Source organism: Clavelina lepadiformis, chromosome 8 (assembly GCF_947623445.1).
Source record: "Clavelina lepadiformis chromosome 8, kaClaLepa1.1, whole genome shotgun sequence".
Classification (NCBI taxonomy): Eukaryota; Metazoa; Chordata; class Ascidiacea; order Aplousobranchia; family Clavelinidae; genus Clavelina; species Clavelina lepadiformis.
Window position 1 is genome coordinate 12,542,630 of NC_135247.1, and position 18,333 is coordinate 12,560,962.

The window sequence follows — 18,333 nt, forward strand, 5'->3', positions numbered from 1 at the left end:
AGGGATCATAGATGCTTAAAGAAACAGTAACCTGGCTTCGAATAAGTTCTTCATCATCAGAGTTACGCGAACATGCGTAGAGCAAAACTTCAACTGTACCAGACTGATGTCCTAGTAAAGGGAAAACGCAATCGAAATTTTAAAATGACAAGTCGTGTAATAAAACATTTGGAAATCGGTTTACCTGGGTTTTGCAAAAGTAGTGTATAAGGGTTAAACAAGCTAGCCTCCGTTTGTTTAACCTGATTTCCATCATGAAATTCGACAATATACTGCAAACCTTCACCAGTGGGATAAGCTTTATTTGCGATTAAGGTCACATGTTGTTCGGTATCCTAAAAAACAACAATAGTTGAGAAAACATACCAGTAAATAATAATCCAGTATAATCATACTGCTACTTTCTGACTCTATTGTTCCTGTGGAATGGAAACTCAGACTGGTTAAATGCTTATTTGGGCATGGCAAATCTGTACAACAGAGAGACGTTATTCCAGTCAGCAGTGGACAAACTGAGGATTACAGTTTACAAGAATAATTTTCATCTTTATTGTTTAACCAAGCATTGCAAAACTTCCCTATCAACAAGCAATAGCAACCACAAACCCTGATAAACAACGAATATGATAACCAGCAAGCCCAAGTCAATCATAGTATCCCCCACCGTAAAAATTCCGTATGTGGGTAACCCATCTATTCTGTTTAAAAACAAAATGAACAACTTAATCTACAAGAAATTGTAACTAGAAACAATGTACATACGAACTTCATTTAAAGCTTCAAATCATTCATGCAACAAATCTTGTGCGCCTATGGTTGAATTTAGTCCATCAGTTTACCTGCCTGTATGACGTGGACATAACCTACATTAGTAAAACTACATCCCATTTTCCCACGAAGGTCATAGCGCACACACAACGAAATAAAACATATGTTAAATCGGCATCAAAAGAACTTATCACTCACTCATTATTAATCATAAAAACACTACTTCAAACAAGCAAGTTTACAAAAATGGACTGTTTTTATTGAAAACCTTTTCTTAATTCTTTGCCGTTTATTACTTATCACTAGGGCGATTATTTTTTGACTTAAAAATTGAAAATTTTGACAAATTTTGACATTAAAAACTTTTTTTTGACAAATTTTGACATATGAAGAACTCAAGTAGTTAAATTACGTATTATTGTACAAAAACTTAAAATTTATTGTAGTAAAGAAGGGCAAAAATGTGAACACAGACCTAGCCTGTTCTGAAAAGGGAAATGAGCTAATTACAAACCACTGTCAAAAAAATTGCAACTAAGACACAACAAAAACTGTTCAATACATTTGTCTAAACTAAAGATACATGAAGTTATTGAACTATCTAAAGCAAAACCAGAGCAAGAGTTGATTCACAATAAGTAGGCAATGGGCCATTTACAACAGTATAAAGCAGGCTACAAGGTGTACAATGAAAAATGACAAGTTCACCTACAGTGCAACCTCTATGACACCACGATAATGCAGTTTGTAAACAATTTTGACTAGGTAAAAAATTTTGACTTTGTAAACAATTTTGACAATTTTTGACCTAACGCTGTAAATTTGACAAATTTTTGACTTTTTTTGACAAGTCGAAAATAATGGCCCTACTTATCACTATTTAGTATAATTCTGCCTTATGTTATTTAATGCTGTCTCGCTTTATTATCGTTGTGTTTGGACTTCAAATCACTATATTGACGTTCTGTAGCCTTCAGCAGAAACTTATCACCATCTCTGTGAAAAGCATTTCAAATTATTGTGCACACATTTTCCTTTGAAAAAGTTGTGTATTTAGTATTGGTTGTAGTGGAGATGGTCTCCACTTCTTACAAGCAAAAAAAAATTGGTCAACTCACACTTCAACGGTTATAAGTATTCGTACTTCAATGAAGTGACCTGTGGAATTTCTTGTTTGTGGTACCAATTAGAGTTGTAGTGACATTCGAGGTGCCATACAACTTCCCCAATCACGAACGATACTGACTCCTGATTCCTGATGAGCTGCATCAGCCATTAATTATTAGAGTGTCTTGGAGGACCGCTAACATGTTTAGATGATCAGCACCAAGAGTAAATAGGAGAGAGACTTGTTGTAGTTATAGCAACAAATGAGTATAGTAAATTTAGTGTGGTTTGGCTACTATTTTCAAACTTAAGTCGCAAATTGGACGTTGTTCGCAACATACTGATGAACATTATGGCTAAAAGTTATGCAAAAACTATAAACAACAAGTGGCGAACAATAGGACTTTCTGGAGTAACGAAGACCATTTGTCTTGAGATTCATAAGAGTGAAAACAATAGAAAAATCAGAAATTTCATTTAACTTTTAAGGAACATATCACAGGTTTGGTTGAATGAAGTTTTGTAAAATTTACATGATTACAAGTTTATAAATGGTTCAAGTCTATTTCAAATAGGTAATTAATGTCGTGATGCTGTTCTTGTGATTTAAAAACTTTTTTATGAGATTTTTCGTTTTTTAACAGGTAGTTTAATATATAATTGTGAAAGTTAGTTAACCAGTTTCAACAACACATGCAGAACAACTATTTTACCACCATATGTAGGTTACACACCCTGTTGTTAAATTCAACGTAAATAAGTCACATAGCCCGGGTTTTAAATTTAGATTAGAAGGTAGATTTAAGTTAAGTATAGGTTGCCATGTTACAACATTTACATAAAGTTAACAGTTTTACCAACACGATATAAATTCTATTTATTAAACAACAAAATCTTTAAAATCAAAAAAGTCATCTTTGGCAGTATATTTGTCAGAAAATGATTAAATTATCCTAATAACTTTCACAGAACCAACTTTTTGTAAAATAGTTTTCCTATACAGTATTTCCTTTTCTTGCAATATGCTACAAATGTTAAGATTGTGCCATACCTTTGGCGTTAATTAACCAACCAACCAACCAACCAACCTTTCACGTAATAGGGCTTTTTGATATTGAGCCTAGGTCGAATAATTGGGGAAAATCCCTTTCCTGAAATGCACTTCTCCCCTTGACAAAATTGAATAACAATATTCGAACTTAATACTTTCAAACATCAGCATTGCATAAAATCTGGATTGTTGCAGGATTTGTAAATTTCGCAGTAATGTCAGGAGATATATTGCTATTTATATGTAAAAATTGGTTTGCATGAAACTGTTATATATCCACATAACTTGGAGTAGGACACTAAAACCACTACCGGAACACTGCCCAGATTACCTAAGGTATGATAATATGGTTAACTAACACCAGCTACTAAAATTTTTTGGTCCATAAAACAATTTAGTTACAAAAACAGCATTCCTAATACATGGTAAACTTGGTACTGTCCTTAAACAGATAAATTTTTTCTGTCACAGTGCAGCTTATGTCATCTAATCACATTTAAAAAGAATAACAACAGCGAACAAAACTGCTATTTTATTATTGAACATAAGTAATTTTCTTAATAGTTTTAAACTTTACACCGCTACCTAAACCTGGCAACAAAACTTTGACTTTAAACAACGTTATTATCTACTTCCATAATGATGCAAATTTAGTAACAAAATGTGGTTCAAACTTTTGAGAGGTAAACTGTGATATATTGTATATCGCTTGATGGTACCAGTTTGTATATAATGTTTATGTATAGCTGCAATGGCCCATTTGCTGTCAGGGAGTCATCGAGCATTGGTGTTCATTACATGTTCATTGGGGTTGGGGGTCATTACATGGTGTCAAGAGTTTGATTCAAACCCATGGATGCTTCCATTCGCAGACCAGAACGTGACAGTTGACAGATGATAATCAAAAGGCATGGGAAACCTTAAAATACTCAGCTTCTACAGCGCCAGTTTTGAAGTTCTTCGATTCCAAAAAAATATGTAAGTAAGATTTCCGCCGAATTCTCGAAGCATGGCTTAGACGTAGTTTTGCTACAAAAGCACGAAGAAAGTTGTTGGAAACCTGCAGCAGACGCGGATATAGAATGCCGATATGCACAAATCAAAAAGGAACTGCTAGCGATTTTATTTGCTTGTGAAAGTTTATGGGCAAAAATTAAATTATTATATAAGGGCCACCTTGGAGAAGTAAGTGCAAAGAACGTGAGAATTCGTGTTCTGGCCTGGGATGTCGGCAGATAGTGTCAAAATTGTCTCGTCACATCCAGTATGTTCAATTTATAGAAAACAACAGCAGCATGAACCACTACAACCACACACTGATCCGGAGTCGATTTGTTTTTTTATAATTCAAAAACCTTGTTGCTCACCTGTTTTTTTTCATTTTTGTCCCATAATTTTTCCCTACTCATATGGCAATTCTAGAAACAGCTATCGATAAAAAGGTGAAAATAAAAAAAAATACGCACATTTTGTAAATTACTTGAAAGACTGTATATGCTTTCAGAAAGGAAAATTTATGGACAAAAACCGAGTAGCATTAATATACAATTTTGAATTTCTACAATGCCAAATTTGTGCTATGAAAAACACTCACTTCAGAGCTCAGTATATGAGGATGAAATACAACAAAGAGAGGTGATACAACAACCATGATGTCTTGAAATATTTTGCCTGTGGATGTTGCCTGGATAAGATGGAAACTAGCAAAACCTGGAAAAACTAAAAAGAAGTATTTTTAGGTTGTGTTGTCATCTATACAATTCATTATGCGCTTGTTAGTGCCAAAAGTGGTCAATACGATACAAAAAGAAAAGATGTGAGACAATCGGAACTTGCATAAAAGCTAGCTCAATAACAAGGGCTCAAGCAATGAGCAATCATTTCAGAGATTAAGTCATACAAAAACTTTTCTCTGTCTAAGGATAGAGATTCTGATACCAGCTGGATGCGATAGACCAGAGGTGTCATACAAATGGCACGCAAGGTCTTACAAATAAAATCATATGCAAAAACGTTTGCAACATAATCCATTGTTTATGCACAATACAGCGAATTGATCCCAAGAAATACGACAGACAACCCTTAGTAAAGTCTTTTACACATCTATTCAGTAGGGAAAACAGAGAGTATCCTTTACCAAATTGTGAGAAAAAGATCTATGCATCACGGCCTTCAAGTTCAAAATCACTTCAAAATAACATTTTCTTTTTCTGAGTTGTGGGTAAAAGGCTCTTCCATAGCTTTTAGACTGCTTTTGATACTGCACTAATTCACAAAAATCCCATCTGTAAGAAAGTTGTCAGCGGTATTTCCTGCTAGAAAACAGTTCAACTGTTTAATTTAACTAGTTCATCTCACGAGTTTGCCTTTACTATTATTGAATCGTAAGAAAATTACATTGTAAAATGATATAACAATGAAGGAGCTGCTTTTTTTCTATTTTGCCTGGGAAATGCATTACAAACAATCGTAATGATAAAGAGTTGTACTACAGACTACTGTAGTTGATTATTATGATGGTTTTCGCATTCAAGCCATTTTCAGCGAACACTTAGATGTGAAAACACCCAAAAGAATGTGGTCAACCCACACCTCAATAGATACCAAGAGGTTTTAAGTTTTTATGTTGATATGCTATGTAGCCTTTGTGTTTGTGGTATTCTTCGGGACTGTAGCAACAAGCGAGTCACTACACAAGTATGCGAACTACCATTACAGCATTGACGGCTAATTTTCCAAGTTTAGTTCAAAAAACGTTGGCGTAACTTGGCGCAACGCAATTTGGCGCAATTGCAAATTCTTTGCATAATTTAAAAAGGTGTTTCATCTGTTCATGAATCTTTTAGTAATTTAGTTCTTGTAAAAACACAGTTTTTAATAATAGAATTGTTAACATAGTTCACTAAATGGTGGTTTGGAAAAAAGTTTTAAAATAAAAATTGGCACATCTTATATTTGAGTTGGACACCCTTGCCATAGACTATACCATTTGTCGTACTTTTACTAGTCCAGAAATTTAAAACCACTGTTATCTAATTAGCATATGTTGTAGAAATATTGCATCACTAAAGATTTCAAAACTAATCTATCACAGTGATCAAAGTCTCGCCTTTATTGACAACGCCTTGCAAGATATGCACAAAAAATCATTTACTGTATCTTATTCATTCTTTAACAAGGATGTTTTTCTCCTAAAAATGGCCGAGAAAACAACATTAAACTAACTCGCATTATACTGACAACCTTTTCAGAATTGACAATCCACGTTTTTGAACATTTTACTTACTATCATATCTTTTGCTTTTATTTCTGATATACATACAGTATATGAATTATCCTGAAAGTAAGCCCGAATTAGTTTTTTAGGTTTCAATTGTATTATGCTGGGGTTGGCATGAATTTGTGATAAGTTAACAAATAACGCTTCACATATTTTTGCTGCTGGGGTATGCATTACCTTGAGGTTGACAATGTTTGGTACTTAAGCACTACATACACATACCTACACCAAACTAATTCCACGATAGAAAAAAAATGCATGCTAAAAGTTAATTACAATAATTCCATTATTTGAGAATAATTTTAAGACCTCGGGTTAGAATAGCAAAATTATACACCAAAGAAAATTCAATAAATACTCTTAACTGGGAAGTTAGTATTCTAACAACTTTGTCTGCGTAATTTGATTATTTCGGGATAAAAATTAAGGTAAAAGGACCCATGCCAAATTGTAACAACTAAAAAACACCTGCTTTACACCATCTCTTTTGGGAAGTTTTCAATTTTTGTCTTCCTGTATGTATGTAATATTGCGTGGTTGTATATCATCTGAGTGACAGTTTATTTGAGTGACAGTTCATTTGAGTGACATAATTATAGTTCATTTGAGTGACACATTGATAAGTACTGTTTAATTCACTTGAGTGACACATTGATAAGGACTGTGTAATTCATTTGAGTGACAGATTGACATTTGATGTTTAAGTTGTAGTTGTTGTTAATTAGTAAGTACACAGATGACAACACACACAAGACAAAGTTTAGAATACTATCCACAAAAAAACAACTAAGAATCCTCAACCATCTCGCCCAATTTTCTTCTGTTAGTTCCGCAGTTGGTCCGATCTTCAAATTACGCGCAATTCGGCGGAGGAATACTTCCTGTGGAAAGTCTTCTTGCTGGGAAAACAAATTTCCAATGCGCGTTTCTTTTTGCCTTGTCATACGCGATCGGCGCAATGGTGTCGATGCACCAAATTCAAGGCGAAAGAGTTCTTGGGAAACTCTATGATGCTCGCTTTGAAACTCTTCAATTATTTTGAAAATGCTTTGGTGGTATCTGTTGACAATTGCATTGAAGCGGTGATGCCAGGCCTCCTGGATGTTATTTGTACGAGCAAGACCCGATTGTTGCATTACTGTAGTTTGAACAGTACTCACCAATGTGTCACTCAAATGAACTGTCACTCAGTTGAGCATGAATTATTTGTCACTCAAATGAACGTTAAAAGAATGTGTCACTCAAATGAGCTGTCACTCAAATGAAGTGTCACTCAGTTGATCAACTACCATATTGCGTGTGTTGTCATGTATAATCCAAACAAAATAAAATGAAAAATTTGCACTGATTATTTCTAAGTTAATTGTGCAATAAACAATAATTAGTAAAAACACATAATTTCTGAGAATTTTCCTTTCCCAAAACCTAAGAGCAGCAAAGTAAAAGTGTTAAATTTCTTTGAAATCAGCAAGGAACACCACATTTAATGAGAGAGGCATGTCCAAAAACAAACCGACATTAATTTAAGGAAAAACTGTCAGTATATATAAAAGAACTTTCTCAAAATTCTTAGTGGTTAAGTGGCATTACTGACAATGTATGGCAACTTTAATGTTAATTATTATTAGGGTTAGTTCGGCTATCAATAACATTTACTATTCGGATAATAGATATTCTGTTTTAGTTAACCAGATAATAAACGGTAAGCATAAAGCAACCTTTTTATCCTAGTTTCTAGTAAAACATTGTGTGTTAATCGTAAAGATGTTTAAGTGTGATGTAATTTTGTTTATAAAAAACCCATATATATGTTCAAAATTTCACAGCTTCTTAATGTTTATTTATTATTTTGTTTGCCTTCTACTAACGAAGCACTCCAGTGTCCTTCAGAGTTTTCAAGTGGTTAAGATCCTTTGACTGTATACGTATGAGCTTTTTAACATCGTAACTTGTTTTGAATAGTTTTGATATGACCATACTTTTTATTTGCATACTGACCTTTTTATTGCAGGTTTATATTGAGGTCAGTTAAGCGAGTAGTTATACTGATAAAGAATGCTAGAAGACAAAACCAACCATCATCCTCCATTTCAACTATGGCATGCCCCTTCTTTTTCAGACACTTTGTGACTTCTATATTCAGTTCCTTAAAACGATGAAGCATATAACCCTTGAATAACCAACGTACCTCAAAAAAGTTCATGAGATCTTGATGCCTCATGCTGAGATTAGTCAGAAATGTTTGGAACCGTCAGTGATTAAGTCATCGTACTCAAATAAAAATGCCTTGGTGACCAGACTAATGACGAGTTTAAATAAATCTTAAGGATTTAGCGCAAGTTGGTGAATGATGCAGTGAACAATTACAATATCACTTCACTTCACTATCATTACTGATACATCTTTCTCTCGCAAAGAAATGAGCACCGTTAGCTGCAATTCAGCATAAGATGAAAAGGTCTATACCAAACTTTTCAAAAGCATTAAGTACTTCCGCAAAAATATCCCAGCCGATCATAGTATCTTACATAGACTGCAGTGACAAAACTTGTTCAGTTTCGTTCAAGTTTTTATCCGATCGTCGTGAAATCGTCAAAACCGAAGCTCCATGAAGCAAAGTTTTTTTTTCAACTTGACTGAGTCACATAAATCATCTGCAAGTCTGTCAATATGTCTCATCACTGTCCACCACCATAAACTTATTTTTTAAGTCTTTCACGACTTTAGGGCACAATTTTCTGCCACATCCATCAGGCACTGTTTCACAAATACTCTCCATGCAATTAAGAACTACAGCAGATCGTCTTTTCAGTATCGGCCCATATTTTTTGAAACATAAAACGCCGGTTAAAATGCAGTAAAGTCTGTTCCTAAAGTTGCTGCACATTTACCCTCTCTTGCAATCATTAAGTGTTCTGTAGACACCTTGCTGATATTTTGTACCACAATGTAAATTAATGTTGCCCTCTTTAAACACACTATGGTTGCCACTTGCCACTAGGCATTCTAACATCAAATGTAAGGCTCAACTGGTAATATACATAAAATTATTTCTGCCAATATTTTCATTCCGGTTTAACTCCATCATGGCAAGGTGAAATATCGTAGAATTCACTTAATATGATCATGGATAATATGATCACCCGCTTTACATGACCATTTTGGTATGATCCCAAATTTTATTATATAAAATTATATGTTTAATATGACCAGTTTTCAGATATTATAACCACTTTTTCCATCTTTTTCAGTTCTTTTTATCAATTTTTTGTGTGAATTATGCAACCTGACAGTGGCACAGGAGTTTTCTCATTTCATCTACTTACATTGACTTTAATGTTGCTGTTTAATGTTAATGAAATAAATGATGCATTTGCCGTTAATCTCCTACAGGTGCCAAAAAGCCAAAATTTATTGTATTTTCTTTGTTTTCACTAAGTGTATTGTCTGGTAAATTTCTCATACTTTGCTCTGACAAGTCAAACTGATGTAAGACGTGCATGTATCAGATTACTTATATATGTTCCTCTGCACAATGTTTTGTGATGAAACATTGTGCTGTCAAAACTCTTACCATATGAAATTATCAGTTTTATTTAGCAAATTTCCCCACCAGATCTTTCTAACATCAGTAATAATACATGTGGTAAAACCTCTTGCAGTGACAAAAATATATACAGTATCAACTACTGCATGACAAAAATAATGAAGCTTTCTGTGTGATGGCTATAAATAGAAACAACTTGCAACCAGCAAGATAAGCTAAAAATTAATAATTTTTCTCTAATTAATAAAAGATAACACTTTGTAGGCACAAGAAGGTGATAATGCAGTGGTGAAAGTAATTTATCATTTCCCTCTCCTTTCACTTAAGCCATACTAGGCTGACGTACAACTTTGCTATATTCAGTTCAGTTGCTGTAAAAGTGAATGCTGGCCAGCACTATTTACTGTATGATGATTACTTCTTTAACAGTTGATCCTTTTCACTTTTTACTGAAACACGCAAATTGGTTTACTTTTGACTCAACTGGAAAAAAAACATGAACATGTCCTTGGTGATGAGTCAGCAAAATTAAGACAGAATATTCTATTTGTAAGCTAAAGTTACTATTCACAAAACTAAGTTAACAATTTGGTAATCGGAACAAAATTTGCATTATTAACAAATCATTAGCAGTTAGAAACTAGCAACATCTAACAACAGAATATGTCAATTTAATCTCACCACATAATGACCTCCGCACGTGCTCTGAAAAAACAGCATCATTTTCGTCTCCCAGTATAAGTATTATTGTTCGGTCAGGATCAACTTTCAACAAATTGCTCCGAGAAAGAGTTGACTGCCAAATACAGTAAATCACCAATCATTCATAGTCTGCCATAAATTAATTTTAATTGTTAAATAGAAAGTATTATTATTATTATCATTTTTAGCATTATTCTTCTTTTCCTGTGTTGCCTCACCTTTTGTTTTTCCTGCGATAACTATTGTAAATTACATCGGATGTTTTTGGAATTTGGTATGTGGGTGGGGTTTAATAGAAACTCGTTTAAGTTCGTATATGAGAGTGATCACATAACTATTTTTTGGGAAATCAATGAAAACATTCAAATTTTGGTAGTTTTTAACGGTTAATATCTCCTTTATCTTTTGCCATTTTGCTTTGAAACTTAGCTCATTGAAAGGTGTCTGACCTACAATATACCACTTTAATGACAATTACATCTGGTCACAGGATAAGGAGAACATTTTATAAAGGGTATTCGGGATGCTAAAAAAATCACTATTTCTTGCGTTAACATATTTTCTTCAAACTTTGTGGTGAAGTAGTTAGTGTGGTCAAGAAAAGCTTTAAGAAAAGTATTTATTTGATCACGTGGCCACAACTAGAAAAAAACTTCTCTACAATTCCAATTTTTACTTCAACATTACTCTAAAGGTATTTACGATACAACGATGAAACTTTTTTCGGTTGCTCATTGATTTAATCCCCATACAAGCAAGGCCAAATACTTATGTTAAATCACATGATCTGAGATTATCAGCCTCTGCTAAGTATTTTTCAGATTTTGAATGAATTTTTTTTCTTATTTTATAATTATAATCAAAGTTACTTACTTCTACCAAATGCACATTCTATAAATGTGCAAAAAATAACACACTAACTTGTCTTTTTCCTGCAATTCCTCGCCTTTAAATATTTGTAACCTTAATATTTTATCTGGTTTTTGCATCAATTTTCTTGAAAAATTTTTTGATTCAAAAAATTGAAACGGAAGTTGATTTTTTTTCAACAAAAATAACCACAATAATTTTGAAACCATTTAAAAAAAATTTTATTGCAGAAAATCATTAGTTCGAGCAGAAGTAACATACTCACTTATTTTCAGATCAATCACATGACTACTTTATCTGGAATTTGCAAAAAACTTTTTAAAATAACTAGTTTTCGGCATCTAATAACTCTTTTATGCTATTGCTTTTATGGTATTGCTATGAAATCTAAACAATCCGTCTCAAAATTATTGAAATCTAAACCTCCAGTATTCGAGTAAAACAAAATTAATTTTTGAAGACCCACTAAGAAGTTATGACTCTTAAAGCAAAGGCTGCTTTTCGGCATATAGCCTGTAAAGCATGTACACTACTCACTATGTTTCAAGGAATCATTGAAACCTTGGTTGATATTTTCAAATTTTAATACATAAAATAGTTATACATGGCAAAAATATTATAACCACCTATTGTCATATTAATCACGAGACTACTTTGACCGGAAGTTGCTGAAAACATTGAAAAATAGGCACTTTTTGGCATTTTATTACTTTGACAATTTTTGGTATATTGACAAAAACAGGAAAAGTAAGTAACTCTATTTGCACACAGAACATTGACCAAAATGCATAACTTAGAGTCGATCCACCATGCTTGACGTGACATGGCCAACTACTAGTTGTACTTGCAGTTCACTGTTCACGATTTAAATCTTAGGCTGCATCATAAAACTTTGAGATGTCTTCATATTCAAAGGCAACGTGAAATGTAAAATAATTTAGGCAAATTCACTTTAAAGAAAGATCAGAGACGAGTTGATGTGACAATTTTTTAAAAGTTAGTAATAAAAACAGAAGACCGAGATTTTTGGCAAAATTGCAAGTTTTGCTAAACAGTGCAATATATACAAAACGTATGCCAACTTTTAGTCAGTAAGATAAAGTTTGAAGTGTTTGTCAGGCAGTCCTTTAACACAGTTTACACACTGGGTAGTAGTTTTACATGACGAAGTGCACTACAGGTATGCTTGTCTTGACAAAGTACCCAGTGTTTAAAATTTAAATCCATTGGAGCGTATGTCAAGCAGGGTTTTTGAAGCTTGCTTTTCATGCCATGGTGTGCCATGGAGAAGTAATGCGAAGTACTCTGTTTCACCATATTTTAAAGCTCTCTGCCACAATAAAAGTGGTATGCTGTGTGGAAACTGACACTGACTTTGAATGCAGAAGGACGTGTTACTTCATGCAATTTTCACACGAATATGCCTAGCGTGGTATATGTAGGACGCTAAAGTTTAAAACAGCATTACTGAATAATGAATAGTCTGATTAACTGAAAACTTTTGTCAGTAGAAGTTGGATACCTGTTGGTAGAAACCATGATAATTGGTCATTATTTATAAGCTTTTCATTTGACCAAGACGATGCCTCCCCCCGCCAAACTTCAAAACAGGAAACACAATGTTTTACAATTAAATATTTTCACATCAGAGATATAAATATCAATAAAATTATTTGAGACTAGTGTGAAAATAGTATTTGTCATGTATATGTTGATTTCATTTTAATATCTTTTGTGAATAAATTTTTATGTGAGCTTGATTAAGTGTAATATATCTAGGATGCTGGGCAACAAAAGAGTTAAACCCACAAAACATAAGTTAAAAAAGCTAGGTCATTATGTCAGTCATAATCTGATAAATATAATTAACAATAGAAAGCAAACAAGAAGCTACCTAGCAAAATGCGAACTCAGCTTCAGCAGCCTAATACTGACCCGAAGCATGTGCCCTCCTTAGGGCAGGCAGCTATAACTGCCAAACGGGAAGGTGTCACGCTGTTACAGATGAATGTTGAAGGTCTCACAAAAGCCAAAACCAACATCTTGGAACACCTTGTGAGTACCCACAAAGTCACCGCCATCCTGCTACAAGAAACCCATGTAATCGATATATCCCGCCTCAAGATTGCCGGGTACACCTTGGCTGCCCATACCGAGAGCAAAATCCACGGCACAGCAACATTTGTGAAGCAGACAGCCAAATGGAAGCACATGGCAACATGTGATGCTAACTCCGAAACAGAATGGACGGCTGTAGAGGTGGAAGGCGTTAATGTCATCAATGTCTACAAACCGCCCCCTGCCAGGCTACTTAAAAATTCCATCCCCACCTTTAGCAGCCCATGTGTTTATGCTGGCGATTTCAACTGCCACAGTACTACCTGGGGCTACAGCGCTACAAACCACGATGGCGCAGCACTTGAAGAATGGGCTTCGGCCTCCGATGTCCACCTTTTGTTTGACCCCAAACAGCCAGGCAGTTTCTGCTCAGGCAGATGGAACACCACCTCTAACCCTGACCTGGCTTTCACAAATCTCAACACTGGCCCTAGACCGAGACGTTTTATTCTAGATAAATTCCCAAGATCTCAACACAGACCATCACTAATAAAACCAACGAACCCAATAGAACCTTTGAAAACAAAACCAGTCAAAAGATGGAACTTCCGGAAAGCCAACTGGCAACAATACACTCGATTGGTCGAGTCTGGATCTAAAAAGCTACCAGACCCCAAATCGACCAACCTGAATGTAGCCTACTCTGCATTCTGCCAATTACTCACTGACGCTGCAAAGAAGTCCATACCACGTGGCCGTCGGCAACACTACATCCCTACATGGGATGTTGAATGCAATAACCACTATGACGCATTCGTGAGTGCTGAGCAACCTAGTGATGCTGCTTCCAAGGCCACAGACCTGCTAAACTGCCTTGATAAAAAACGCAAGAAGCGCTGGGAGCAATGTTCCCTCTAATTTTTCACGAGTCTGAGCAAACACACTAACTCCCTGAGCGGTCCCTTGGACCACTGTGAGCAACATTAGACGAGCCACGTGCGCACTGTGGCCATTATTATGCGTTTATTTTATTTTCAATTCAGGTTGGATTTTTTTCTTGTGCGCAGCACAGATTTTCTGTGCGCGGAGACCGTGTCAGCAGTGCGCATTTGCGCACGCGCGCAGCTTAGAGGGAACATTGGCTGGGAGGATACTGTAAAGGACATTGATTTCACGCATTCCAGCAGAAAAGCGTGGAAGATCTTTAAACACCTCACTGGACGAAACTCCCAGTCAAAATCATGCCCGATTACAGCAAATTCCATAGCCGGACAGCTCTTAGCCAACGGCCGTTTTAGTAATGCAGACAAAAACCATGCACGCCAGGTAAAGCAGGAATGCAGTGCACTATGGAAGGCACCTGGACCAGACGGACATCTTTCCACGCCATTCACCAACCAGGAACTCTCTAGAGCTATTATGCAGCTGAAGAGTGGGAAAGCCCAAGGACCGGATAACATCTCCCCAGAGTTCCTCAAGCAGTGTGGCCCCAAATGTCAAACATGGCTCAACAACTTTTTTTCATCCTGCTTCCGCCGCATGGCGATCCCGAAGATCTGGCGCAGAGCCAATGTTATCGCCTTGCTAAAACCCAACAAACCCGAAGACAATCCCAAGAGTTACCGACCTATCTCTCTACTTTGTGTCCCCTACAAAGTCATGGAGAGGCTCCTGCTTGCCCGGCTTGACCCTGTCGTTGACCCACAGCTCCCACAACAACAGGCTGGATTCCGACGGGGACGATCAACTGTACAGCAGGTGCTGAAGCTCACCGACAACATCGAGGACTGCTTCGAGCGAAAACAGAAAGCGGGTGTGGTCCTGGTGGACCTCACGGCCGCCTATGACACCGTGTGGCAGCAAGGCCTAACCGTCAAACTTCTTCGGATGATCCCTGACCGACACCTAGTGCGTTTCATTACTAACATCTTGTCCAACCGCAGTTTCACTCTCAAGACCAGTGACGGACAAAGCAGCCGCTTGCGGCGACTGAAAAATGGCGTACCCCAGGGATCTACCTTGTCGCCAATGTTTTTCAACATCTACATCAGCGACTTGCCACAAATAACATCACACCAGTATGGCTACGCAGACGACCTGGCTCTTCTCTACGCCAACACAAACTGGAAGAACGTGGAGGAGACCCTGACAAAGGACATGCAGAACATCGCGGACTTTCTTGAAAAATGGAGACTAAAGTTGAGCTTGGCAAAAACAACAACTACCGCGTTCCACCTCAACAACCGTGAGGCGAACCGTCAGTTAGCTATCCAACTGAACGGGACTGTACTGCCTAATATCCGGCAACCACGGTACCTTGGAGTGACACTGGACCGCCAGCTAACGTATAGACCACATATCACAGCCCTCCGAAGCAAGATATCGGCAAGAAACAACCTTCTAAGATGCCTGGTTGGGTCCTCATGGGGAGCATGCACCTCCACCCTCCGTACTGCAGCGCTTGCGATTGTCCACAGTGCTGCGGAGTACGCTGCTCCAGTCTGGTGTAGAAGTGTGCATGCGAAGAAACTGGACACCATCCTAAATGAGACCCTCAGGATCATCACCGGCTGCCTCCGCCCCACTCCTGTTGCGTTCCTGCCTGTACTGGCAGGCATCGCTCCGTCCAATCACCGGAGAGTACAAGCAACCCACAAGATTGCATGCCAAGTCGTGGACAATACCAACCATCCCTTGTACGGAACCCTAAGCAGCCAACCTCACAGTGGCCGTCAACGACTGGTTTCTCGACGCCCTTTTAGCAGACACGCTATGGAACTTGTGAACACCGGCTTTAACATCAACACTGCATGGTGCAACGACTGGAAAGTAGTGTCCCGCCCCCCCCAGTTCAATGTGGAGCCCTCCACCACCTCCCCTGCTGGCGCAGACCTTCCTCGGAAAGCCTGGACAACCCTGAACCGGCTAAGAACTGGAGTAAGCCGTTTTGGCGAATGCATGCACCGCTGGGGCCTCAAAGCATCACCGTCATGCATTTGCGGTGCGGAGTCGCAGACAGCAGAACACATCCTCCTCAACTGTCGCGTCCTGCGCCCACCCATAGGCCAGGAGGACCTGAACACCCCTGACGGAGAAGGGAGGAGATGGCTGGAATTGGTAGCGGAATACATTTGAGCTGACCTCATACGAAAGAAGAAGAAGAAGAACAATAGAAAGAAGGAAAAATCAGTTATTATCTGTCACAAGAGAACTATGGTCACTGCATCACAAATTTAGTGTCTTGGTATCACTTAGGGCGAAAATGGAATGCAGTTACGGTAATAGAAGCTGACCTTTCTGGAAGTTGCTTAAAAAAATTGCAGACAGACACATAGGGTAAAACAAAACCATATGATTTTTAATCAAATATTGCAAATGACGATAAAGATGATGGTAAGGATAATGACGATTTTTACACAACATATCTGTTTTTATGTTTTCTATGTTGCATTTTGTTCAAATTTAAGAATACTTTGCATCTAAGTCGGCTAAGCATACAAATGAAATCCCATTTTACCAAGTTTGTCATGAAAATGCTGTAATTGAAATTAAAAAAATACAAAAAAGTTTTGAATTTTGGTTTGTGCATTAGATTGTATTTGGTTCATTCATCAAAATACTTTGGAACATTTCAAAGTACAGTAAAATGCCTTTGTTACTTTGTATGATATGCAATGAACCAAACTATATAATTAGTCTCTTTGAAACATTCTTTGTATTTATGGTGGCACAATGCATAGGAAAAATTGTGTTGCAAAAATCACAAATTTGGCAATAACAATGACATACATGAAGTTGAAATGTAAAAACAAGTTGCACGACTCAGGTGCTTAGGTTAAGTATACATTGCATTTTTCGTGCAGTCGGTGAGGAACAAGCATAGTTTAAGCATCATTAAGTGCATAACAGTGCATAATTTCTTGCATATCACATACAAACTAACTATAGGCGGTGCACATTATCTTTATTGGTGAAGGTAAAATCATTTACAAAATTATCCCCTGAAAATCCAGCTATCTGACAACTCTCGCTAGTTATTACTTCATGATTTGATTGGTGTTGCATCATGTTTCTAATTTATTAAGTTCATCATCAATTTTTTAAGCTGTACAATTACAAGTTCAGATTGCAGCACCCAAACAACTTGACCTCAACTTCAAATATTGAAGCAATTTGGTGTCACTAAGTTATCCGTCCAAAAGATGATAAAAAAATCAATGGGAAAAGCAATTGTGGTCCCGCAAAACAACTCTACCAGATGAAAACATCATGAAAACCACAGTAGCACAATCCTAAATTTAAGCATTTAAACAACTGGCGTATAAAACATCTAAACACAAAAACTATTTCAAAATAATGAAAATGCACACAACAAACCAAGAAACCAAGATCAAATACAAAACCGACTTGTAAAAAAAATTAACACAAAAAAACTTGGATAATTATGAATGAACTCCTTGGGAGAATTATTATTATTCTGCCCAGAGCATTTTTTGTGTTTTTTCGTTTTTCATTTTTCTATTCGGTCTTGATTTTAGTTTATTTCTCTCAAAATAAACACTTTTTAGGTTTGGTGGTCGTGCTATAATAAGGTTAGCACCAGTTTTTTCGCTTCCTGAAGTCAGTGGAGAAAATTAAAAGATACAATAGGATACTGGAACTTGGGAACTATATTTTGCTAATACATAAATAGGATTGAAAGTGAAAAGTACATATTTTTAAGCTTTAAGTTTCGACATTTATGATTCATAAATGCATCTGATACTGATGTACACAATTTTGTTTTCAGTTGTAACGGATATGATTAAAAAGTTTAATGTCCTGAATTAATTCTAAAAAATTTAGGAAATTTGGTAGAAATATAAAATGCCAATTTCAAAAACCGAAACAACTCAACCTGAAGAGCTCAAAGTTAACAGAGTGTTGTGATGAAAATATCGCTTCCAAAAT

At 36.4% G+C, this 18,333-nt stretch overlaps 1 protein-coding gene across 1 annotated transcript in view; it reads right to left on the reverse strand.

Moving 5' to 3' along the window:
- Window positions 1-18,333, reverse strand: part of LOC143469545 (phosphoinositide 3-kinase adapter protein 1-like) — a 29,536-nt gene that overhangs the window by 6,245 nt on the left and 4,958 nt on the right. Inside the window, exons 4-7 of the mRNA XM_076967280.1 lie at window positions 10,435-10,549; window positions 4,521-4,645; window positions 185-335; window positions 32-111 (exon numbers count right to left, since the gene is read on the reverse strand). Coding sequence (XP_076823395.1) covers window positions 32-111; window positions 185-335; window positions 4,521-4,645; window positions 10,435-10,549 — 471 coding nt within the window. The remainder of the gene's footprint in view (window positions 1-31; window positions 112-184; window positions 336-4,520; window positions 4,646-10,434; window positions 10,550-18,333) is intronic.